Genomic DNA, 27,212 nt, shown 5'->3' on the forward strand with positions numbered 1-27,212 from the left:
CCCCCCCAAATAAAGGTTATAGGAGGCCTGGCATTAAAGATTTAACTAAAGAAAATGGCAAGATCCTAATCGCCTCTAGTAACAACTTAATTACACATATGAATTGAGAAAGAAAGACAGATAGTATTTTAGAGATGAAATCATGTTACAATGATCCTAGGAGAAGGTAATTTATTCTACTGACTTTGGTTTTATTTGCAGAGTTTCTTGAAATAAGGGCAGGTAATGTTTGGTAATGTTTTATTTATGCAGAAATTTTCATAGCAGTAGTGCACTTTGCATTAGGATTTGACAAGTATAACATGGTTATTTTTCTCCTTTTTAGGAAAAAATAAGATATTATAAAATGAGTGAAAAAATAACCATTGTAGAATAGAAATGCAAACCACAATCAGTGTTAACACACACAGAGACATCACACATGCATGCATGCACACAGACATATACACAGATAGACACACACATTCATGCACACATGCATGTACACACACAGACATATACATAGACACACATGCATGCAAGCACACACAGAGACATCACATGCATGCATGCACACACAGAGACATATATACAAACACACACATACATGCATGCATGTGCACACACAAACATATATACAGACATACATAAGAAAATACACACACAAGAATGTATACATACAGACATATACACAGACACACATACACAGAAGACATACACATGTGAAGCCATGTTCTAAGCATAAGAAACTTTCTAAGCCATGAGTCTTAAAAATTGTCATAAATATCCACTTGCCATTAAAAGGTTTTAATGGCCAAAAATTTCTTGAATGTTTAATCTAAAATTCACTAAAAATTTTATTTGATATTCATTTTATTTTGTTTATATAAGTGTGTGCCTGCATGAATGTCTATACTCCCTGTCCATCCAATGCCCATGGAGGGCAGAAGCAGCATGGGATCCCCTGGGACAGGAGTTAAAGACAGTATGAACCACCACCTGGGTGTTGGGAACTATGTTTTCTATAGAGCAATAAGGGCTTTTAATTCCTTGGTTTTCTCTCCATTCCACGTCTAACTACTTTAAAATATATTCAAATGCTACTCTGAAGTATATGTTATCAGAAATGGCAGCACCGTTTTCCTTGGTCTCTAGATGAATGAAGGCTGCATCAGAATCCCTCTCTCTGCACACCCATTCCCAGATACTGTCACTTCATTCTAGCGGAGTGACTGAAAACTTAGAGATGAAAGACACAGGCAGAACTTCTGATCAGCCCTAATTACAAATGATAAAACCCACTGGCCTCTGCCTCTGCCACTTCCACAGTCTATTATCGAGCTCATAAAGGTGCCAAGGCATTGAAGTGTGACCTTCCTTATTGGGGCGGTTCCTAGTTAGCAAAGTGATGTTGAGAAAGCTCTGTAAAGATTTGTCACTCATATTGGTTTAATAAAACACCGACTGGCCAGTAGCCAGGCAGGAAGTATAGGAGGGCAACCAGACTAAGGGAATTCTGGAAAGAGGAAAGGCAGAGATGGAGTCACCAGCCAGATGAAGAGGAAGCAAGATGAGAATACTGTACTGAGGAAAGGTACCAAGCCACATGGCTAAACAAAAACAATAACTATGGGTTAATTCAAGTTGTAAGAGCTAGTAAATAATAAGCCTGAGCAATAGGACAAACAGTTTATAATTAATATAGGCCTCTGTGTATTTCTTTGGGGCTGAACGGCTATAGGACTTGGCAGGGCAAAAACTGTCCACAGCAAAGGAATTACTTTCACATATTTTGCATTATCTCCACTTCCTTCTATAAAACATCATATGGGAGCTGCACTGTGTGTTATCTATCCATACAATTTGGATAGCTTCACTCCAATGTCTCTTGCTGTCCAATGAGCATGAACATTTGTAACAAAGTTTCCTGCACTCTTTATACCACCTGGCGAACTTTCCGACAGCTCTGGATAGAGAGGTTTATAAAGTAGGTATATTTTTAAACATTACTGACAACAAATTAAAAAAATCACTTTAAAAAGACTTATTAGTATGACTATAATTTCATCAGTTTTAAGGATGAAACATCATATACTAATGAGGTAGATGTGTTTCTTAGTTTTGCATGAAGAATTAAATTTCAACTGAATATTTTATATGCCAGGATGTAAGTATCTTCACCTTTTGTCAGAGCTGACCAATATTTTGACTCTGAACATGTTATCCTCTTCACATAAATATGTAGTATAAAATGGCAACACTATACTTATCTAATTTCAGAAGTTGCTGGAGATTCTATCCAGATTGCAAGCTAATAGTCATCTATTAAATGGTTGTTTATGAAGCTTAAGCAGGCAACACTAACAGCACTTTTTCATAATCAAATATTCTAACAAAGTTCAATCCACAGATACACTAATTTCGCACTTACTTTCTGAAGTACAGTGTAGTAGTCTGAGCTGCTTTTTTTTTTTTGTGCTCAGAACAAACACTGTGGTGAACTCATGTGATGCAACAAAGGTAAGAGCTGTTTCAAACCCTAAAGTCATTATGAGATTTGTTCTAGAATTAAGATTTGATCATTCCACAATCAGAATCCTTTTAAAGTCTGCAAGGTTTTCTCTGACCTTCAGCTACATAACTCGCGATGGGCTGCCAAAGCTAAACTTATAAGAAATCACACCAACACATGTGCACGTTGTGTATAGCAGTGGTTACAACCTGTAAGTAACAACCCCTTTGGCAAACATCTACCTCCAAAAATACTCGTGACTAGTTACAATTCATAACAGTAGCAGCATTACAGTCATGAACTAGCGACAGAAATGATTTTTATGCCCGGGGGTTACGGCAAAATGAGGAACTGTGCATACTAAAGGGTCACAGCATTAGGAAGGTTGAGAGTCACTGATATATGGTGATTAGTACATTATAGATTTTTAGCAAAAGTTTTCTAATATAGTTTTTGTTAGTATTTAAATTTTTACAAACTAATTTTTGAATGGGGAAAAATGGCACTTACAGAAGTATTTTTTGCAAAAGAAAAATATCAGCTATTGATATAAATCCTCTTTCAATTTTGTCCTTTTACCTCAATTGTAGAAAACTAATGCTTAGTAATCCTACTTTCAAAAATATAAAAGAAATAATACTTAGAAGAAAATTTATCTTGTGGATAAAACCAATGTTTAAATAAGGATTTTACTAAAAATACCTCCATTAACTTTTTTTTTTTTTTTTGTGAGTTGTTCTAGTTCAACCAACTTCAGTTACGTAGGTGCATTTGAATAGACGGAAGAGTGTTTCTTGGAAGCGGATCTGGGCAACCTGCCTTACAAGCATAGCTAGTCTGATAGGGTGGGCTGTGTGAAAGGGAAAGCCATAAATGCCAACCAATGTGTTTTACATTTTAGTAGTTATGCAAAAGGACATTGCCTAAGAACACGAGCTCTTTCTAAGTGCAGATGATAGACCTGAGCTAACTGGGAGCGTTTTAGTGATAGCTTAGCTGAAGTAGAGTTCACAAAAGGACCGAAAAGACACTACCCAAAGATTCGTAAGTCAGGCATCATTTCTGAACAGTATTGGTATCCGACATGACCCCAACAACAAAGTCCCAGATATTTCAAATATTAGATATTTCATAGTAGTCGAAGTACCTCAGAATGGAGGTGGGGAAGCCATCATATTTTACTCTACTATTTTACCTTTTTATCTAAGCTGTAAAGATGAGGATGTGATCTCATTATGGGCAAAGGGAATTCACAGACCATCACCAACAGTTATATACAGTTGTATACAGAGAAAACTGTGTACAAATACCAGAGTGCCAAGGCAGATGTTTTCCCAGTGTTAAGCTTTGCCTTGTGTCTAGGAGCCTACTGTGTAACTTTGTCAGCTTTTTTGGCAAGCCATGAGATTATAATGCCTTAAGGTAAAGGATCTAGGGCTAAACAGATAACATTCAGCAAATTTATGAAACAACTGATATTTTTAACCTTTAGCTATTTGACTGTTTGCTTTTGCACTGAAAATACTGTCTTGTCTTAGGAATATTTGCCCATTTCTTTGTGTTTCAAGTCATATCTAACCTGGGCTCCTGGGCATGAATATTCTTTCCCCATGTATATAAACTAAACTTCAATGTGGGGTCATGTAAGTGCCATCCATGAACATGGGGTCTCTAGTATGCTTTCCTCGTGCTGATAAGGTTTCTCTGTTTCTTCTTGTTACTTGTAGAAAAGTTTGAGGTGTTGGCTGCTACAGAGGACAGGCTGCCATGACCTGATGCACCCAGTGTCTACACCTGTGGTTTCAGTGCTAGGATTTTCTTCCCAATTGAACCTTTTGGGAAGGCAGGCCATGGCACTGGGTTGCTCTTTAGGTGCCTCCCTAACCCACGTGTTCTGTCACTGGCCCTGCTGTGCACAGCCAAGCTTTTTTCATTCACAAAAATGTCATTAGCACCAAGTTAAGAAAAACTCGTCTTTAAACACCATGGGTTTACATCCATGTCCACGCTAATAGTGCTTTTCTGAAGCTCAGTGGTTAAGGAGAGTTTTAAGACACCGGCACTTGATACATGAAAGAATCACCAAGATAAATGAGCTGATGGAAGGTCACCCGGAGAACATTAAGTTCTAAGATTTATTTCCAGGTTAAGACAATAACCAAAAGATATCTCTGTGTTATTAAAATGGTATCTTATTGAATTTTACTTATTTAATTTTTCACTTCCCTGCAATGAATGACCCAGGGGCTGACACTGCATCCTGCTTTCCTTACTGCTGAGATGGTCCTGACTTCATGAGAGTCTGGAAGAGTCTCCGAGAAGCTTCTTTCTCTCTGAATAACAGGATCAGGACACCAAGAAAGTGTTTAACCTTATGGACCATGAAATGAACAGTTGATCTTGTTTTCCTCCCTGTACTGACTGCTAAAAATTTCAGGGCTAAATATTTTATAACACTCTAATATATACACACACATATATATTCATAATGCATATATATGTACATATATATATCGCAGATATTTTACTATGTAGGCGCACCTCTGACTATGTCGCATGCTCACTTTCTTTATCTTGGCTCCCATTTCTTCTGTTTGTTCTGGAAGAATAAATACTTCTTTATAAGCCACTTAAAATCCCTTCCATAATAAAAGTGTTAATAATGCATGGTATTTGAATTTTCTATCTTTCCAAATGCATTTGCCAAACATTGTCTCAGCCAGGCACAAACCTCACGATTGTTATAGTTTTGGATCCCGGTGTAGAACTCTCTGAAAGAAGGGAGAGCCGTGGATTCGAATGGGGGGAAGACCCTTGCACTTGACCACTGTGACAAAAATGAAGACACAGACAGAGCTGCAGAGACAGGGAGTAGAGCTGCTCTGTGCCCTGGACACTCGCCAGCTGCTTCAGAAGGCACTCAGCCTGACACGGCCAGGATACTTATCTCACAGTATGCTCAGGAAAAATGTCTTGTGCTCACTGCCTTAAATCCATGAATTGACTCCTGGGCCCTCTAAGCAGGCCCTGATGAGTCTGAATTGGAAATGATCCTCAAAAGTGGCCCCCCTTCCTGTCTCCCCTTAGAAAAGTAAGAAGGGGAGGATTGGGGGATCTTGGGGAAACAGGAAGATTGGGATAAAGGAAGGTTGGATAGGGTAGCAGGGAGGCACATATCTTAGTTAAAAGAGCCACCTTAGTGTTGGCAAGAGACTTGAACCTAGAGTGGCTCCCAGGAGCCCAAGGCGATGTCCCCAGTTAGTCCCTTGGGAAGCTGAGGATAGGGAACCTGAAATGACCCTATCCTATAGCATTACTGACGAATATCTTTCATATCACCATAGAACTTTCATCTGGTGATGGATGGAGATAGAGACAGAGACCCATACTGGAGCACTGGACTGAGCTCCCAAGGTCCCAATGAGAAGCAGATGGAGGGAGAACACGAGCAAGGATGTCAGGACCACTGAGACAGTGGGGCTGATCTATTGGGAGCTCACCAAGGCCAGCTGGACTGTGACTGAAAAAGCATGGGATAAAACCGGACTCTCTGATCATGGCGAACAATGAGGACTGATGAGAAGCCAAGGTCAATGGCAAGGGGTTTTGATCCTACTTCATGTTCCGGCTTGGTGGGAGCCTAGCCAGTTTGGATGTTCACCTTCCTAGACATGGACGGAGGGGGGAGGACCTTGGACTTTCCACAGGGCAGGGAACCATGACTGCTCTTTGGATTGGAGAGGGAGGGAGAGAGGAGTGGGGGAAGGGGGAGAGAAATGGGAGGCTGGGAGGAGGCGGAAACTTTTTTTTCTTATTCTCAATAAAAAAATTTAAAAAAAAGTCAAAAAAAGTGGCCCCCCTTCCCCCCATGCTGTTTGCTGCCTGTATTCCAAGAACCCGGAGATGCCCATGACAAGAGCCTTATGCCATTCTAACTAAGATTTACGTGTTTTCACGAAGGCACCTAGAATATATCCTCCGGAAAGAGTTAAGAGATTGTTAATATTTTGGGACAGTTTGATCGGATTGACAAGAACCCAGGTGCTTAGTGAAGCCCCTGTCTGGTTGTGGCTGTGAAGGCATTGTTTAGAGATGATTAGATCGTGAGGGCTCTGATGTAGTGGATGGTTCAAACCATCGATGATTTATAGCGTTATGAAATTCTTGAGGGATGACGAGACCTATTTGGTGGATAAGAGTCATTGGATGTGTCCTAGTGGAAGGCATCTTTCAATCCCTGTCCTCTGTTCCTTGAATTCCATGATGGGAATGTTTTTTTTTTTTTTTCTACCAAGACATCTCACAGTGAAAGACCCATGAACTTTGAAAAGGAAAATCTAAGTGATCCCCCCACGTGTTTCTCTTTGGCCACAGAGATGAGTCACTAATGTGAAAAATTGGCTCCAGGACTTGGTTCATTGCTGTTTCAGAAGCTGTATAGTGCTTTATGAGAGGATTAAAAAAAAAAAACAGGCTAGATAAGACCTAGAATATTGTAAGGAGGGGTAACACGAAATTTTAGGAGACTCAGAACAAAAAATTCTGACAGTACCTTGACCAGTAAAGGTTTGTGCTAACAGAGGACAGAGAGACAGCCCAGCGGTTAAGGCATACCCTGATCTTGCAGAGGACTTAAGTATGATTCCCAGCACACGTGGGGGCACCTGTACCTCCAGTTCCATGGGATCTAATACTTCTTACCTCTGTGGACACCCCACTCACAGTTTCAAAATTTAAAAAGTTAATGTTTTTTCTGATTGGGGCTTTGGTCAGCATAAAAATCTTAGAGAATTAAACAATAAGACTGTATTAAAATGAAGATCAGAAACCATATATTTTTTCCATGTCTTAGGTGTTTTTAAAATTTTTAATTATATTGAATTTAAATATAGAACTCAAGAAAACATGAATTTGAATAGAATTTGGGACTTGGTGTAGTGACTGCTCTTCACTTTCAGACATGTCTCTGGTGATAATTAAGTTTAAAAAGCAGAGATAAAGTAAATGACAAGCAGTGTGCCCAGAAAATGGGTGGTTGGAATCTGTGGACACAAGATGATGGTTGACAAAGAAATTAGTTCAACAGAAGAGGATCCATGTCCTTCTCATGGGAGTACATCAGAGATGACTAAGGTGCACTTGGGACCTCAGCAGACCCCATCTAATGCAGGCTGCAGAGTGCAGAGTTGTCAGTACATGTGGAAGACTTTCCCTGTGCAGCACAGACTGCCTGGAGGGCCTTTCTTGACAAGCGACTGCCTTTACATGATTGTTCTGGGTCCTATACTCAGGTATTCAGAAACTGACACAGCCTTCATACAAGCTGCAGTAAGAAGATGTCACATTGGCAAACAGTTCTTGACATTATCTTCATGAAGTCGACTTTGCAGACATAAAACATGTCAGAGCTGTGGGGTCACAGAGGCTTTTCCACAGATTTCAAAGCAAGACCTAGGAGCCTGATCTAAGGATGGCAGGTTTTGTGTCCACGTAGGCAGCCTTTAAGATAGTTATGCATATAACCGCAAGGTGAATCGTGGGTGGCCAAGGCAACTTCAGGGAGTTAGGGACACTGGAAACCAAAGTCCTTCCAAAGTGCGTAGACAGTACAGAAGCCACATAGTCTCCTCAAATGACAACATAGAGCAAGGGCTCTCTGTAACCACTGGGTCTCGTATTATCACACCATGTACCCCAGATGCTGGACGATTCAAATCTAGCTTGTACTATTTTTTTTCTTCTTCTCTCACTCATCCCTTATAAAATGTAAATATCAATTTTGTGACAAGCATACAATTACATTTTTATTTTCATAAGGATTTACAACTAAAAATTTTCCTCAAGCATCACAGAAGATGTTGGACTCTGTCTTAAATTAGAGTTACTATTTCATGTGGTGAAACGACACGACCCAAAGCAAGCTGGGGAGGAATGAATTTGTTTTCCTTAGAGTTACACACCATAACCCATCTTTGGAGGAAATCATGGCAGGAACTCTAACAAGGGTAGGAACCTGGAGACAGGCACTGACAAAGAGGCCCAAAAGGAGTGCTGCTTGCTGGCTTGTTCTCATGCCTTGCTCAGCCTGATGATTTCCTATAGATCCAGAACCACCAGCCCAGGAATGTCACCAACACAATGGGCTGTACCCTCCCCCATCAATCACTAATTATGAAAATGTTCTAGAGGCTTGCTGACTTACATCCTGATTTTCTGGAGGCATTTTCTCAACTGAGGTTCACTTCTCTGAGATGACTCCTAGTAATGGAGGATCTGGAGCCTGAACCAGCTATTCTTTGTAGGTAGACAAGGCTTCCAGGTGTGGGACTGGGACACCAACCCAGGCACAAAACCTTTGACCTGTAATCTCTTTGAACTGTAAGATGTCCTGGGATAATGGTGGTGCAGATTTCAAGGGAGTAATCAACCAATGACTCCTCCAATTTGAGGCCCTTGTCATATAGAGGGAGCACACATCTGAAAATGCCTGGATGGCCAGGAATCTGAGGCTGGATAGCCCAGACACCTAGGAAAGAACCAAACACGGTTGACAAAAGCCAACCAACCAACGAACCAAAACAAAGAAAGAAAGAACCGCCCCTCCCCCCCCAAACAAAACATGTCAAGGAAACGATTCCTAATGATATTCCGGTATACTCATAGGTTGGTGACTTACACAATTGTCATCAAAGAGGCTACCATCTGCAGCTGACAGAAGCAGATACAGAGACCCACAGCCAAACATTAGGTGGAGAAAGAGCCCAAATTGGAGATCTCCCCTGAGTCCCTCCTCTTAAAGCTCAGGGAACCCAGCAGAAGAGGGAGAAGAAATGATGCAGGGGCCAGAGGGATTGAGGACACCTTTGCCTTAATGTATCACAAACTTCCCACCACGGTGGTCTGATGCCTCTGACATCTTGAGCCAATAGAAGGTGCCCTTTCAGATGTGCTGCCACAAGGAGGAAAGGAATTAGGTACCGGGCCCACACTGGAAGATCAAATTCCATAAATGAGTATTTAACATGGAATATATTTGTGTGCCATTTCCCGTCATCCAGAATCATCACTGGGATTTGTGACTTGAAACTACACTTTCATTCCTTTGTGTTTTTATTCTTAGTTGGCATTGCTTCACATGGTCAAAAAAAATTCACATGACTAGAGATTTCAATTTATCCACACTATATTGTATATGATCAACGAGAAATTAACCTTCTATTGACCGCATTTGCTAATTTTCTATATTAATATCAACTATGACATCACATTCTTTGAATTTCATGGGTGTATGAGTTTAACTCAAGTGGCCTGAATAGTTTTTCTAGTCAGAATACTATTAGTTATTAAATCATCCACTTTTTAAGGGAAATTTGGAAATAGAACTCAGATGTGTTGAGTTTTACCTCTGTGCTCTGTATGCTGTGAATACCATTGGTTAATAAAGAAGCTGTTTGGGGCCTGAGATAGGGCAAAAGAGTAGAGTTAAATGGGAAAAACTAAACTAAATGCTAGAAGAAAGGAGGCAGAGTCAGAAAGAATCCATGTAGTCCCACTGGAGACAGACACCAGAACTTTACCTGGTAAGCCACAGCCACATGGCGATAGTCAGATGACTAGAAATGGGTTAAATTTAGATGTAAGAATTAGCCAATAATAAGCTATAGCTAATGAGCCAAGCAGTGATTTAATTAATATAGTTTCTTTGTGGTTATTTTGGGAGTCTGGGCAGTCAGGAAACAAACAAGCAGCTTTCTACAAATTGGCCCTCAATGTGGGGCTAATATGTGCTCGTTCCTCTATTGTTCTATTTGTTCATATACATAATTTAAAGGCAGCAACAGCAGCAATAAATTCTCCATGTCGTTTCTGTGTTCATAAGAACCTCTATTTTTTTTTTAGTCTACCTTCTAAAATAATGTTTTAAATCTAGATCTCCTAAGTAGAAGGCTACACAATGAAAATGAGGTTTGTTGACAGGTGTGTAGCACATGCATTCTTGCCTCAGTTGCTCAGTTTCTTTATCTTGGTGGATGAAGGATAGATAAGTCATTTGGCAAAGGGCATATCCTTCAAAATTATCCAGATAAGCCTGAGTGTCTATGACTATCCATTTATTTTTGCTCATTGAGAAGAAATGTAACTTAAGTAGGATTAACATTTTATGGCATTTATTTAGTTCTTGAGTTGACTGACAAGCCTATTAATGTATTCCATGAGCTTTATTACTGTAATTGGAAAATGGCCCACATGTCAATCAACTTATAATAAGTAATTATGTTCATAAATACTGTAAAATTATTAGCTTTTAATTTGATCTCATGGCATACCTTCAAAACAGTTGCATGGATTTTTTTTTTCTATTTCTAAAGGAACAAAATATACTGACAAGCACTCAGCAAGCTCATTCTTAACTGCTCAGAAGTTCATGATCATCAAATGACCTACAGGAACTATCTGGGAAGGCAGACAAGCTCTTTAAAAGTGCTTAACTGTGTAAAACAGTCTCTGCAATAAAAAAAAAGTTGAAAATAAACACCAAGGGAATTAAATGGGTGCTGGGAAAGGGCGCGAGTCCCCTTGTCCAGTTTGCACACAGGCGTGTGACATGGGAAGATAGAGAATAAAATCAGGATGCATTTCATATTGAGAAATGCAGCCTGGAAGCCTGCGGGTTGTAAAGGACAAACCAATGTCAGAGCTGCACTGCCTTATGCATTGTCATCCAAATATTTACTCTCCCCTCCCCTGGAAAAAGCTGAAAGGTCAACAGCTATGCAGAGGAAGGATAGTCGGGTCTGGTGGGTAGAAAGAAAATGGAGCCACACAGACAGCTGGAGGAGCCAGCTAGACAAGGGGAGGCAGGGAAGCAGAACGGGCAGTACATAGACTAATAGATATGGGTAATTCTAAGTTGAAAAAAAGAGCTAGCTAGAAACAAGCCTAAGCTAAGGCTGAGTGTTAATAATTAATAACAATTTTCCATGTCATGATTTGGGAGTGAGTTGGCAGCCCGAAGAGAAAAGCCTACACATGAGTAGACCATGCCGTCGTTCATTCCATTACTACGTTTACTCATGATTATCTCAGCATCACTTTGAGATCCAGAAAGCAAAATGTTTCCATGCAGCCAACACTTATAAACTTAAGGACAAGTGCATTATGTAAGGTGCAAAAGTATGCAAATTTCACCCTCTCTGATCATGGTCCTATGTTTTCTTGAAGAGTGTTTGCATTGGCGAACTCGGGCTCTCACAGTTAAGTATGAAAGTTCAAAAAAAAATGTGTATTTACAGATTACTGGTTGACTAGTACTGTTATCCTCTGAAGTTCAAGCAATCAAAAGGCACCAGGGAATATCTTTCCAATGACTCTATTTATATCTAACTTGAGTTATTCCAGAAAGCTACACTTCACATTGTCTCTCAAATGCAAGCAGAGAGGCAATGTGTAGGAAGGCTGGGGAAGGTGACTTTTAGAGTTACCACCCACAATTCACAAGGCTTTCACTTCTCAACTTATCTGCTCTGGGTTTTTAAGTATTTATTTTAATGTACCAATTACGGGTTCCCCAAGATTTATCTCAGAGATGACTCCAGGGAGAATATGTAATATATCATATACAAAAACCGTAATGTGGCATTAATGGCCATTGCTTGTTCTTGTAAGTGGGGATTCCTGGATCTACATAGCCATTATCCTTTAATGGAACCTAGAAGATAATTCATAGGATAATGACAACATTTTGAATATTGGTAGCTGCTTCTGAGTCATCTCGATATCAATGTTAAATATTTCACACGTCAAGTTTCACAGGGCAGCCCTCCTGGAAACATACAAGACACACATTTTTGGTATCTTAACAATAGACATTCCGGGCTCAGCCCTCCACAGCAGCTCCTCAGGATGCACTCACCTTGCACAGTGAGGTGGACCTGCATGGTCCTGGGCGTGTGCTGGGTCTGCACAGAGCAGGTGTACGGGCCATCGTCCGTCACATCCACATTCTGTATCTGCAGGCTGTAGTCTCTTTTATTCAACGTGGAAATGGAAACTCGAGGGTCCACAGACCACTTGTCACCTCCAGCAAAAATGATACTTGACCTGTTGAGCCAGGCACCCTTTGAAGCTCCATCCTCCAAGTAACACCTAAACAGGGAGGGATGGGGGAAGGGTGAGGGTGATGGAGGGAGGAAGGGAAGAGGAGGGCGGAGGGAGAAGGGAGAGAGGGAAGGGAGAAAAGAGAGAGGGAACTGTTATTCAAAATGAGAATGGATGATATCATCTTTGTTATGCGTGTCCTTTCCACGCAGTGAATAGCAACAGAGCAGCAGATGTGATATCATACATTTAGGAGATGTGAAGCTGCTGATGCTCACCCATCCTGGATGCACTGTGCACTGAGGCTCAGTTTACTGATGCTCAGTACAATTCTCTATGTTTATAAAATTTATTGTGCATGTATGTGCCTGTCCTTCAGTTCAGAGTCAAACTCTCATCCCATTTTCTCTCTCTGTTTATATGATTCCGAAATATAAGCAAAGTCCACACACTTCTATGTGAAATACTGCTTCTTTGACACTATAGGAGCAGAAGAGGTCTGAGTGAGAAAGCTCTGAGCTGGTCTAGCTCTGAATAAAATAAACCATCTATAGAAAGCCGAAGAGCACCACAGAGCTGATAATCCTTGGAAAAATCTGCTGAGTAGCAAGCTTGTAAAAACTTACTATGACCTTCAATTTACAAGATATAAGCTGCTTTTACCAAACGGTTGCTGTCATCAGTGTGCAGCTGACTTTAGTGACAAAACTGTGTTTTATTTTCAGCAAAGTGTCAACTAGGTTGATCCCCCCCCCCCCCCGTGAGACATTTACTTATCAACAAACCGCTATGTAGCTGGGAATGTGTATGGTCCTTGTTCTCTAGAAGCTGGCACCCGGTAACAAAGACAGGCAAGCAGTCTTTAGTGACTGCACAGAGGAGAGGAGGTATAGATGAAATCAGACAAGGTACACGAGAAACCCAAGGCTCTCAGGCAAACAGAGGGTGTCGAGAACGGATATAGCAAGACTTTCTGGAAGGTGGGCTGAGATGTACAGAGGGGTGTGGAAGTCACTGTAACACAGATATCACTCTGTGGACCTTAAGGTGGGAGAACCAGCTTCACAGAAGCAAGAGGTGTGGAGTGGGAGAGAGGAAGGATAGGACTGGAGACAATTCGGAGATGGCCAATGACAACAAGCTTGATGGTAGTGCATCATACAGCCAAACCTGAAGATTGCTACTCAAAGTGAGATTCTAGAACAAATGCTTAGAAACCCAATCCTATGTTCAATAGAAGGCAGCAGGATGAGACAGGAACAGAAGGCTGGGGTCATACGCCAGTGATTTTGCTGAGGCCTGAAATTCAATGTTTCATTTTGAAAAAGTTCTGTTACAAATTAAAGACTAGTTTTCTTAAATGAGTACAAAGCACTGCTACAGAAAAAAGAACACATTCATTTGAACAGTCTGACAGCCTTTCCAACGGAACACCTTGGGGGATTGAACACAGAGTCTGAGATTGCTACAAAATTGCGAGCTGAAGGCAACTGGCAGCCACTACCAAGTTTATGAAACTAATCAGGGGGCTAACAAAGAACAAGGTTCCAGAAGAATCTAATTTGCAGCCAGCTTCCCCATCTACAGAATCCAAAGCGGTGGGGTTGTAAAGGTCATTTTTAATTGAAAAGCTATTCCTTATGTATTTAATGAAGAAAATAAAACCTCTTTAATGCTATAATTAAACAATTGCAGTGTATTATTAATTCTTAATAATATACAGAAAGAAGATAGAGGGACATATTTCTCATTAAACAAGATCATATCCATTGCTGCTCTCAGGTTGAACTCTCTATATTTATTAAGTGGGTCCTTCAAATGCTCCTTGTGTGACCTCTGAATTCCTGGCATTTTATATAGAAAGGTGCTTATCATAGCCCTGGAGGTCATGGCTTGCTGCAGCATTTACCCCTATAAAATAAATAGAGATGTGGAGGTTATGAGTTCCCCAAGACACTCCATTGTTGGGTGGCAGGATTGCATTTGCAAACAAGTCTTTTTAAAACCCACATCTGATGCCCTTTCCACAGCAATGCAGATCAAAGACTTAAACATTTTAGATATGGAAAGATGATTAGGATGTTGCAGATGTTACTGCGAGTAATTTCTTATTTAGTGAACGTAACAGATTACTTAACCTGTCTATTCTAAAGGAAGCAGAAAATTCATTAGGGATGGGTATTTTGCCATGAGATTTGGAGACTCTTCTGGGCAGTTCTCTTTCTCTGGAGACAGGCAAACCTTTGCTTGCATCTGGGGTGAAGAGGACTCCCCACATTAGCTAGCACATCCAGACACAAACTTCATTCCTTTTTCTGGAGCTGCAGAGGACACCACAGAAGAACTGGTTTTTGGCCTTTGCCAAAGAGAATAGCAAAAAAGGTTCTGTTAGTATCCTTGGCTGGAAGAGCAACAGCCCATAACTATCATTGGCTCCAACCCAATGCTCTTCAGGGCACATGCTTAGAAAATTGTTCAAATGAGAATCAGACATAAATACAGCTTTTGATCAGTTCCATGTATTTCTACACCTTTATTCTCAATCACACTTAACAGACTCTCATAAACTAAAATTACTGTATGTGGAATTTTACAAATTGAGGATAATCAGGCTGGGCAAGACATGGGGTTTTCTAAAGCAACAGGCTGTAGGTAGTAAATGCATGTAGCTTTAAGGTTAAGGCAATGGCTGCATGAAACACATTAAATAGGGCAAGTCCACACACACACACACATTGTGTGTCTTATTATTTCTAGCATTATTATATGAAGTCCTTGCAAATTCGACATTTCATAGTCATGTTATTTTTCTTCCTTCTCCACCAAAGCATTTCCCTTTACAACACAAGGCGCTATTTATGAGTTAAGAAATCCACTAAGGAGTTGAAGTTCACTAGGCATAGTGGGATGGGGGTGACAGCCAAATGAGGAACTGTTATAAATATCTATTTTTCTGAACTCTAGGTGCTTTAATATTTTGATGTTGTTGTTATTTTGTTTTATGATATCTGGAATCCACAAATAGAAGTCCCCATAAAACCTGATCTATATAGGATTTATAATGTGAATGGCACAGCATGCCCTGAATTGTGAATGGTGCAGACCAAGAAGTGGGGAATAACATTCTGACTATGTATCCTTGCCCCCAGCTGATAAGCAGCCTCCCCCAACACCCAACACCTGTAACCAGGGCCCTTTCCCCCATACAGTGGGAACTTTTAACAGTCAGGCCAAGTTGAGGCCTCCTATTTCACTCTAAAGAAAAACAAAATTGCCTGTGTTATCCAAGACATTCTGGGTAGTGAGGTCCTCCATGTATTTCTGACCTTACTGTTCTTTCGTGATGGTTGTTTCTCTGTAGCTGATTTTTGCTACTTCATAACTGTAACTTTGCTATCATGAATTGTCATATAAACAATCTGATATATAGGCTATCTCATGTGTGGGTCATGACCCACAAGTTGAGAGTCGAGAGTTGCTGCTCTAAGCTGAAGACATGCTTGTGAATGTGCACAACTGCACTGTTTGACTTAAGGAGCGTCTCTAAACCGTGAGACACTGTGTGGAATGTTACAGACACTTCACACCATCAGATGTGTTTGCTTCACAGATGCAGAAAGAAAGAGACAGATGGTTTCTAACCTAAGCAAACGAGCCACGAGCCACAGTGCCATGCTTGCCCTGTGGCTTCGTGGACAGTTTGGTTCACTCTGCAGAGACATTCTTGCAAAGGACACACAGTAAAGTGAAAACACTAGGGTGAATAAACATGTGGTGCAGGCCTGGAAAGAACTCTCAACAGAGGAATCCAAAATAGCTGAAAGACACTTAAGGAAATGCTTAACATCCTTAGTCATCAGAGAAACACAGATCAAAGCAACTCTGAAATTCTATCTTATACCTGTAAGAATGGCCAAGATCAAAACATTGATGACAACTTATGCTGGAGAGGTTGTGGGGTAAAGGGAACACTCCTTCATTGCTGGTGGGAGTGCAAGCTGGTACAGCCCCTTTGGATGTCAGAGTGGTGATTTCTCAGAAAATTAGGAAACAACCTTCCTTAAGACCCAACAATACCACTTTTGGGTATATATGCAAAGGATGCTCAATTGTGCCACAAGGACATTTGCTCAATTATGTTCATAGTAAGTAGCATTATTTGCCATAGCCAGATCTGGAAACAACCAAAATGCCCCCACAACACTTAAAAATGGATAAGATAATGTGGTACCATTACACAATGGAGTACTACACAACAGAAAAAAATAATGACATCTTGAAATTTGTAGGCAAGTGGATGGAGCTAGAAAACATTATACTGAGTGAGGTAACCCATACCCATAAAGATAAATATCACATGTACTTACTCACACGTGACTTTCAGACATAAAGCAAAGAAAACCAGCCTATAATTCACAATACCAGAGAACCTAGACAACAATTAGGACCCTAAGAGAGTAATCTATAGGTGAAGTAGAAAAAGACAAGATCTCCCGAGTAAACTGGGAGCATGTGGACGATGGGAGATGATAGAAGGGGAGGGGAGAAAAAGAGAGGGGAACAGAAAAATATATAGCTCAATAAAAATAATTAAAAATACATATAATGGAAGAGTGACTGACAAACGGCCAAAATAGGTAAAACAATCTTTCAAATTTCCTGCTTTTCATGGAAAAGTCTGCCAGATACTATGGGCCTGTAAGTGAAGGCAGATGTCCCAGTGTGATAGGAGAACTTTGACTGTCCAGGCAGCAAGATGTCTCTGTCAATTCTAGAGTTTTGGAAGTTGCTTACAATGCATTTCCTGTTAACTTAGGTAATGTTATATCCTTATGGGGGGTCTTTGAAGAGTTGAAGACAGATAGTTATACCTTTCCTTAGTTATGATAAAGGATAAATTAGATATAAAATTTTAGACTCACAAAGATAGGATAGATGACAGAGTATTTTCCTTATTTTGCCAAATGTAAATGGACTAAATATTGTAACTATACTTCTTGCTTGATACCTGTTTTGATATGTGTAATTTTACTATGTTAAAGTTAAAACCTTCCTTTTAATTAGACATAAAAGGGGAGGTTATGTGGGATTCAATATGTTTTATTACCATTGGTTAATAAAGAATCTGCTTTGGGCCTATGGCAAGGCAAAATAAAGTCAGGTGGGGAGTCAGAACAGACATAGAGAGGAAATAGGTAGAATCAAGGAGACAGAGGCCAGAACTTTACCCAATAAGTCAGAGCCTTGTGGAAATACACAGAATAATAGAAATGGGTTAATTTAAGATGTAAATACATTTAAGCTATTGGTTAAATAATATTGTAATTAACACAGTTACTGTGTGATTATTTTCAGTTTGCGTAGTTGGGAAATGAATGAGCAGTCTCCACCTACAATAAACTAACTCAAATGCAATTATGAGAAACAAAATCACACAATTGGTTGTGGATTTTGAGTTTTCTACAACTGCTCTCTGACATCACCAAGTAACAGATACTCTTCTAAGCATGTTATGTATTTTTTTTCATTTATACATGACAAATCTTGGAATTATTTAGGTCTAGCCAACACTACCATTACGCCCATTTACAACGAGTAACATGGTCACAGAGGCAGAAGGCGACTTCTAGGTGGCACACACTCTGAAATGTCTGATGCACACACTCTGAAATGTCTGATGCACACACTCTGAAATGTCTGATGCACACACTCTGAAATGTCTGATGCACACACTCTGAAATGCCTGATGCACACACTCTGAAATGACTGATGCACACACTCTGAAATGACTGATGCACACACTCTGAAATGTCTGATGCACACACAAAGGCAGCCTTAGCACGGCACATGCATATTAAGCCTCCCGTTCTGTGCGCAGTGTTGTGGATGGGGTCACACATATACTGTCCCTGGGAATTATAGCACATGAACGTGTGTGTTTGCTTCTCTTAGAGTATCAGGAAATAAAAACACACACTAACACAAATAGCATTGGTTTCATGTTCTGTGACAGAAGAACCTATACATTTTATTCAAGTCCTTCTTTGTGATAAACCTTATATATAAATTAAGTAAAAGATCGAAAGCCACCATCTACAAGCAAAAACAAATTTCTAAACATCTGAAGTGTTTCCCATTGTGCATTAGAAGGGACCATGAAAAAAAATGTTGCAGGGGTTTCTTGATTTGTTTCATTTATAACTCTATATATAATCATTAACTTTAAAAATGGATGAGAAAATAGATTTGTAATCTTCTGCATCACTGAAATGTACATGTATAGGTGTTTTTGCAGCTAACTCTTTGTTATAGCATTTCATGATTTTCAATATTTAGAGGAGCACTGAACTTTTATTATGAATTAAACCATAAATATTCAATCTATCTATGTTTAACTAGAATAACCCACATGCTTATGCAATAACACACAGTGATGGATTTTACTTTAATTTTTCTGTATTTAAAAGTGATAATGCCAATGTCGTAGGGGTCGTCATGCATAACTTGCAAATAATTAATAGAGCATTAACTTCTCTTAAGTCAAATGACAATAAGTGGTGGGAAATCCTCATGTACTGAGAATAAAGAACTCAGGAAACTCCCGATGAGCAAACGTATTTTCTTTCATTTCCAAACTGTGACAGAAGAAACCATTTTGTCCTGATAACAAGGATGTATTTCATCAGGTGCATGGCCACCGTGGGCAAAGACACATGAAAAAGGCCTTGCCTATTATCTCATTTGATGCTTTCAAACAACCTGTGACGTGACTCTTTGTGCCCCAGTTTTCAGGTCTGTGTGCACGAGCACAGGAGATGATCTTCCAGAAGGGGAGGCCTTCCGTACGGAGAAGCCCACTCACGGCTTCTTGTTCTGATGGTTTAAACATGCCTCATGTCAGAAACACCTGTCATTTCCACACTTCAAACGTTGGATTCAGTGAAGCCAGCTTGCCTTCTCCCCACGTGGACTCAAACGTGAGATATTCAAATCGGGAAGAATGTCTAGTCTTTTGCTAACTGGCAGGTGCTCCAAATCTCTGTGGGGATTTTTGTCTGCACTGCTGTCTCCCTGACAGATGCTTCCGGAAGAAATTGGACTTCCACCTCCATGAGTTACAAAGGGGATGAATGCTGCATTCAAAATGCCTGCAGGAGAGTTTGAGGTATCAGGGACCGGCAGGAGAGATGGAAACTCAGAGGACTGAGATTTAGATCTGGGCTGCAGGGCAGCCTTGCTGTTCCTCCAGCCTTCTCTGTAGACCTCACTCCAGAAGCAAAGACAAAGGCAGGATATGCTCTTGCAGCAGCCTCTCTCGCTCCCATCAGCCACCTTCATATCTAAGCCATTAGGTGGGTTGCAATTGCATATAAACAACGCCGGTAAAATAAGCATTTTACAGTGCGTGGAAAGCCAGATGCTGAAAACCAGCAAGAAAACGCTGCTTTCCAGTATCTGTGAATATTGATGCTTGAGAACAAAGTGAATTCGCTTTTCTCTCCTACAAATTTTCAGGTAAAAGGATTCTGAGTACAGAATTCATTTTTTAAACAAGAACGGCTCACAGCACAAGTGATCAAGGCCAGGTTTGTAACTGCTAAGTAAGAGGCTGCTGATCCATATTTTTCTGTCCTTTCAAGAAAATTAAATAAGCCATAATTCAACACGAGCTTGGTCTTAGCATGTAAACCAGGAAGGGTTATCACCCAGAAGAAAAAGTGAGTGTGCTTTTTCCCTATTATCTCAGACATCTTCCTGGAAACAGTTTTAAGCTAAGTATATCCCTCTCCCAAGTAAAATAATAAAAGTTGGAAAAAATTCCAAATTTAAATTTTATTAGATATTATTCTTTGGCAAAGGCAAACTGTAGTGTCTTTAGTTAACACAGAGACTCAAGTAACTTTCCTATATTTTAACCTAGAGAAGCCAATTTTCTCTAGTTTTCTCACCTGCGCAATGGGGGTATGATGCATCTCTACCAGACAGTATTGTCATGAGGACTAAGTATATGAGGAGTGAGCCAGGTGTATGTATGAATACAATTAACTATTATCATATTGCCTTACTGTTGCCAACTTTAGGTTTCAAAGCATGACAAACATGACTGTGTAACCTACAAGAAAAATGATATAAATATCATTACGACAAAGGAGAACACTCACAGAACAAGACGTGATTCCAGGACGTTTGCTCATTTCTACTGGGACACAGGTAGTCAGGTTTACATTTGGACATACTCCTGAAAGTACTTCTTGTCCTCTGAATTCCTAGAAGAGAATTTTTGGTACCTTTCTACTTTCTATGCTAGCTCTGTAGACAAAGGCACCATTTAGCCTCCTGCAGTACAAAACTTGCATAAAGAAAACAGCACCTGGTTTATAAGCAGATATTGGGGGCAAGCACTTCCATGCCTGCAAAGCCTTTCTTTTTAAAGTAGAGATAACATACCACTTTGTAAATAACTTCGCATTTGGAATGGGATTGAATAGTATGTAAAAGCAGTGTGGTTCTCAGAGTCAGGAAGTCATAAAATGAGCTATGAGCATACGAACTTTATCAGGCTTCATAGTTTAACTCTTCTTAAACCTCAGGCTATAGTCAGGAATCTCCATTTACAGAGGGGATGGACAGACAAATCTCAGGTACCCTGAGGTGCGCTCAGTAGTTAACTCTTCTTTCTCTTGCTTCTATGATACATGGCATAGGTCTGCCATCTGTGCACAACTATAAACTTGACATCTGGAATCTACTCCATATTTTGGTCTTTTCAAACCTATAACTTCATATCAATATAACTATGTTTATTTAAAAATTATTTTTTTCACTTGAAGTAAATCCAAAGAAATCTGAATAACTGTGACGTGATGTTTATTTAAGTTATTTTAAAAAGTATATGGATAATTCGTATTTCCAAAGGAAATGCTAGATGGTTTATTTATTTTTGCCTCAAACTAAAATGACTTCCCCTATTAGCACATAATTCATTGCTAAGTTAATTGTTTAGTATTTATTTAACACCTTTTATTGATGTCCTATCTTCTCCTCTCTAAAATTAAATACACAAGCTAGCATAAAAATAACTGATCATAAAAAACTAAGACAATATTGCAAGTAAAATAAATGTCTTATTATTAACAGTACGTATCTAATCAAAGCACATATATTATGGTAAATATTTGTTAAATATATTTGTGCTTTAAGAAGTTAATAATGTTTGTATTAATGATGACATTTATCTAGATACATGGAGAAAAAACATCTCTAAATTTTGCTTGCGCAAAATAAGGGTTCAGAATTAACATTCCTAGATTTGCATTTGTTATTTGGAAGCTCGGACAAAACCTATTTTCTACGGGTACACCTGCCATGACTCTCCTCATACCTTCTCCCTCCTAAATAGCTCTGCTGTCTGTTGGTGCCCACTGCGGCACGGGTGCGCCCTTCCAGCCGAAGATCCCATTTTATTTCTAAAGGGATTCTTGCTAAAATTACCCATAGTACAAGACTCCTCACAGTCTCAGGTATTTACCATATTCTTTTTTTGTTTGTTGGTTTTCTTTTTCTTTTCCGAAACAGGGTTTCCTCCGTGTGGCTTTGGAGCTGGTCCTGGAACTCTCTCTGTAAACCAAACTCAGAGAGATCCTCCTGCCTCTGCCTCTCGAGCTCTGTGACTAATGGCCTGCACCACCACCCGTATTTACTGTCACAACCACAGTGTCTTCAGTAATCTCTGCTACATGTCCGTCTGTTCGTCTGGCTCCAGAATCTTTTAGACTGAGGTTCATAAAACCCCTTTCTGCTCCAGAGGTTTTATGAAAAATGACTCTGAGATAGCATTGGGAGCAGGAGCCACCATGTACAGATGGATTTTCAGGCAGGCGGTGCAACTTGGGAGCAAACCTTCCCTTTGCTGCTCCCGCAGTCCCCAGGAAGCCTCTCTCACCAAGGAGCAGTTGGCACTCCATGGCATACTGCTTCTTTTTCTACTTTTTCCTGCTCTCCGTATATTTCCCTCCAGACTTCCCCCTTCTAGGGTATAGTTTCAGCCTACACAGGGGGTTAAGTCATGCGTGGGAATCACCGTGATGTCTACACACAGACCAAAGCCATGCCGGGAACACTGTGAAGGAGAAACATGGTAGCTCACTCCTCACACCTTTCTGAGCTAAGCCCGTGTTGAAAGCAGCATTTCTTAAAATTCAAACACAGCAAACGGGGTATTGCGGCCTGGGCTATAATTGTGCACGCACCAGCTACTAAAACCTAGTCTATTTGGATTCATATTTGATTCAGACAATGTGATATTTTTATTGTTTTCCCCATGATCTCAAGAAACTGCAACTTGGTAGACTAGTCTTTGTAGTGTGTCTCTCAAGGATCCTACTTCATGGGTCAAGGTTCAGTCATTCATGAGAAAAAGGTAGTTACTCAATGTCTTCATGTTCACCCACTTTCCTTGCTAAACTCACCAGTAATCACTTTAGCATAATTTATAATTAGTATTACACATATCTGAGCAATGTAATTAACTGAAAATTGGCAAATAAATGATGTTAGGGAAGAACAATAGACTTTTTTTAATTACAAACCACAAAACATCATTCCTTAAATTTAAATTCTTTTTTCCTTTGAAATATTCTTATCCCCAAATGCTGTTTTATTGTTGAACTGGTTTCCCATGTAAAAGGCCCATACTGTATTCTCAACAACTCTCTACCTCAGTCATTAATCTCTCCCGGGAAGCTGTCAGAATCCTTTATGAAAATCGAAATGTACTGTATCCACTTTTCTTATCTTTCACAGTGTGTTATTTTGAGCACAAACCACAGTGTAAAATTACGTTAGGAATACATCCACACCCCGATTCTGTTACTACACCCACGATGGTCTCGACGATCGATGCCGAGCATGCAGGTCTATTGTTTCTTGCTTTTCTTGTTTCCTGGGCTCCTTCATTCATGATTTTGTTTATTTCAAAAAACTCCATGGATGCTAAACTGTTTAGACACACTCATTTTTTTTTCTTTCTCTAATTGGCCTCTGTAATTATGAACCCTTGGAAGAAACATTGTATTTCCTTCTTCTCTTTTTTTTTATTAAATAATTAGTTAATCATTTCTGTGTGTTCAGGATTTCAGATCAATTGTGTCCAACTCTTTCAAGGCCTATCTTTTTTTTTTTTAGTGTGTATCAACTTCAAAGAAAAAGAGAGATAGGTTATAAAATATAGACTTTATGGACAGCTAATATATTTTTAAAGTGGTATTTTATTGAGTTATAAAAATGGATGGGCAAAATTTTCATTTTTAAATACACACTAGTCCAATAATTAAAGGAAATGGATTTTGGCAGATTATACTTTTTATTTTGCCAAATGCCAAATTGTCTGCCACATAACGGGAAACATTCGCTGCCGTCTTTAGCCGTGGCCGAAAGTCATTATTATCTAGCAGATGCGGGGTGGGCCTGGAGAGAGGGGTTGGCCATCATCATGAGGGTCTGTGGACAGAGATCATCAAACTTCACTTTTATATTTAAAAAGAGAAAACGGGGTAGATCAGATGCACTTTTCTTATCTTACAAAGAAACAAAAATATTCCAAAAGAATGAAATGGCTCTCTGTATCCATTCCCACTTCAGTTCCCCTCAAATCCTTTCTTTTTGAGATCTATGCGGACAAACCAGAAGATTAAAAGATATGAGAACACACTTTACTTGCAATGTACTGGCCGTCTTAGAAGAGCCTAAACCAAATATCCCATACGACCACCATGATACAAGAAGCATCCTAAGATGCTCCATGGTTGATGAACACCAGGAAGGCAGGTCAGGTATCATGGCAGCAGAATGAGAAAAACTAACTAGAGAGTGAACAAGGGAGGTGGCTTACGGTAGGTAGGAATCACTTTCAGAAATACAGATGGGTGTGGAGGGTGAGAGACGGGCAGGAGCACAGAGTGATGGAAGGAAATATGAAGGGCAGCTCTTTAATTGCAATATGAGTGCACAAGATGGAGAAGGAGGGGCAAGGAAGCAGAGTCCAGGACACTTCTGCGGGTGAAAGTCGGATGGACACACATGTCACAAGATTAAAATGCTTTCAGTAGGGACTGTAGGGACAGTCTTTAAAAAGCATTTATAAAAACAGTTTTTAGAAAGTATATCACAGAAATGGGACAGTAAACTAAATAGAATTTTAAATTTTATAAAGTCTTTTTATAAAATTAAAATTTATAGAATCATTAAGTGTATTACCATTGTTTGTTTGTTTTCTATGCTTACTGAAAACAAATCTCCAGAGCTAGAAGGAACTTCCCCATTATAGGAAAACCAAAAAAAAAAAAAAAATTAAGGTTGTGGATGCTTTCTTCATCCACCTAATCCAGCCATTCATCTACCCACCCCCCACCAGTACATACATTCATGGCTACACCTATCCATTCTGTCATTAGTCCACCAATCACACATACATCCAGCCATCCACCCATTCATTCATCAACCCTTACTCATGCATCCTCCATCCATTCAACCACTCATCCGTCATACATGCCATGTGTATCCATCCATCTACCCATCTATCTACCTATGAATGCATCTATTCATCCATTTATTCAGTCATCCATACATCTACTGTATTATTATTTTTACCCAATTCCTGTTTGCCAAGGTATAAATGATCCCAGAAAAACCAGGAAGTCACAGAATAAGGAGATGCATATGAATACATGAATCATAAGAACATCCCATTGAAGCAGTATAATTACATAGCTTCACATACAGTCTATGATAAAACTAGGATTATTAAAACAGAATACTGACTTAGAAGAAAGGGTGATCATCTTGGCCAGTATCCACGACAGCCTTGATTGCTTTGCCAACAACAACGCAATTACAAAAAAATTAAGGTTGGAAATCCATAATCAAGATCCAGTGTCTTGTCCTGAAAGCAGGTAGAGGTCTTTCCAATCAGCAAAATGTAAATATGCAGACAACACCAGTGCTCCTTAAGTCAGAATAGGTCAGTGGGGTGGGTGCCAGGGGCAGACAATGGCTTTCATCTGAAGCATAGCCTGTCAGTTATGGGCAGCATCAGGGAGAGTATGGAAGGCAGGGGCAGAGACAGGAATACCTATTCCCATCACTCATCAAGCTTGGTCTTCTTAGGAAGGAGTAGAGTTGTGTATAGTAGAAGGTTTTAATAGTTTTCCAACCTCGGGTGGCCTCACTGCATTCTACCGAGTCTAAGTTTGCTTCCTCTGCTGTGTTAGTGGCACACAACAGGTATTATTTTCAGAGAAAACCAGCTGCGGATATTACCTGTACGGTTTGTCATATTTGTAATACTGAGATCACACATTACAAATGTCCTGTTTGCCTTTTGTTGAGTTGGCAAATATCATTTGATTCTTGAGAATTTCATGTTAAAAATTTTGTTCACAGTGTATCTTCCACACCCGATGTTATTTGCACTAATTGATGCTTTATTATCATAACACAGTTAAGAAATGTTTTCCTTCCTCGTCTTTTAGCTTAGGTGTATGGAGATATGAAGCCACCTGATACCACGGGATCTCTCCGAAGAAGCTCTGCATTTTGGCTGTTCCACTTTTCAAGCTTGTTCCTTAAGTCTGCCTGTGTTCACTCTGCGTGCAATACCAGGATTGCAGGTACCCACAGCAAGGTGACTGGCATAATCAAGATTTTAAACCAAAATCTATATCAGCACATCCCTGCAGGTACACCGTGCAATCATAAACCAATTCCAATAATAATAATAATAATAATAATAATAATAATAATAATAATAATAATGCTTCAGTCTGGTAGCTGTCAATAACACATAATGACTGAATAAAGATTATCATCAATTTTTCTACCATTTATCTTATGAAATATACTTTGTAACGCTGTAGACACTATTCAAATATACAAAAGTACTTTATAAACTTGGTATTGTTACTAAATTTTACTAAAGAACACATGCCTCTCAAGAGAATTAATTGCTCAAAGAAACAAACTGGGTAGAGCTAAGACAGGGGCTTAAATAGAAGGACAAAGGAACCAGAGTTACCTGGGTTACCTACCACTGTACAGAAGAGACCTGAAAATGAGAAAGGAACCCTATCTACCTTCATGCCACTGAGAAACTCACTGTCCTGAGTAACAACTACATCAAAGATTCTAGGGATGAAGCCAGGATTTTCCATAGTGGGGTCAGTTCATGAATGCCATGAAGACAGCATACAAGGGAACGGGAGAACACAGCTCAGCACAGGAGGCAAGATTTGAAGTCTTCAACATTCCCTTTCCAGCTACAGATGCACCTCTAACAGGTTCAGAAGCACCTCTGACCCTGGGCTCCAGGCCTTTCTAAGGTGACAGGTCTCAGACTCCTTGAAGTCTGGACAGAAGCACCATAGTCGCCAAAGAATGAACATGCCTACACGTGTGCAGTCACATGAATCTGCACGCTGCCTGTTCACCAGAAATCTAAGACACCGCAGACAGTATGCATCCTGCATCCTCCCTGAGGGACAGCCATCAGTGATGACATAGAGGTCTGGCTTTAATTTTAGCATTGAAAGAGCAGAATTTAGACATCTATAACTACACTTTTAATTTA

The 27,212-nt window shown here is 39.8% G+C and overlaps 1 protein-coding gene across 1 annotated transcript in view; it reads right to left on the minus strand.

The window, feature by feature from the left end:
- Positions 1 to 27,212, minus strand: part of Negr1 (neuronal growth regulator 1) — a 661,063-nt gene that overhangs the window by 377,559 nt on the left and 256,292 nt on the right. Inside the window, exon 2 of the mRNA XM_050149512.1 lies at positions 12,405 to 12,637. Coding sequence (XP_050005469.1) covers positions 12,405 to 12,637 — 233 coding nt within the window. The remainder of the gene's footprint in view (positions 1 to 12,404; positions 12,638 to 27,212) is intronic.

Source organism: Alexandromys fortis, unplaced genomic scaffold (assembly GCF_014885135.2).
Source record: "Alexandromys fortis isolate MF-2015 unplaced genomic scaffold, M_Fortis_MF-2015_v1.1 scaffold_68, whole genome shotgun sequence".
In the NCBI taxonomy this organism is placed as follows: domain Eukaryota; kingdom Metazoa; phylum Chordata; class Mammalia; order Rodentia; family Cricetidae; genus Alexandromys; species Alexandromys fortis.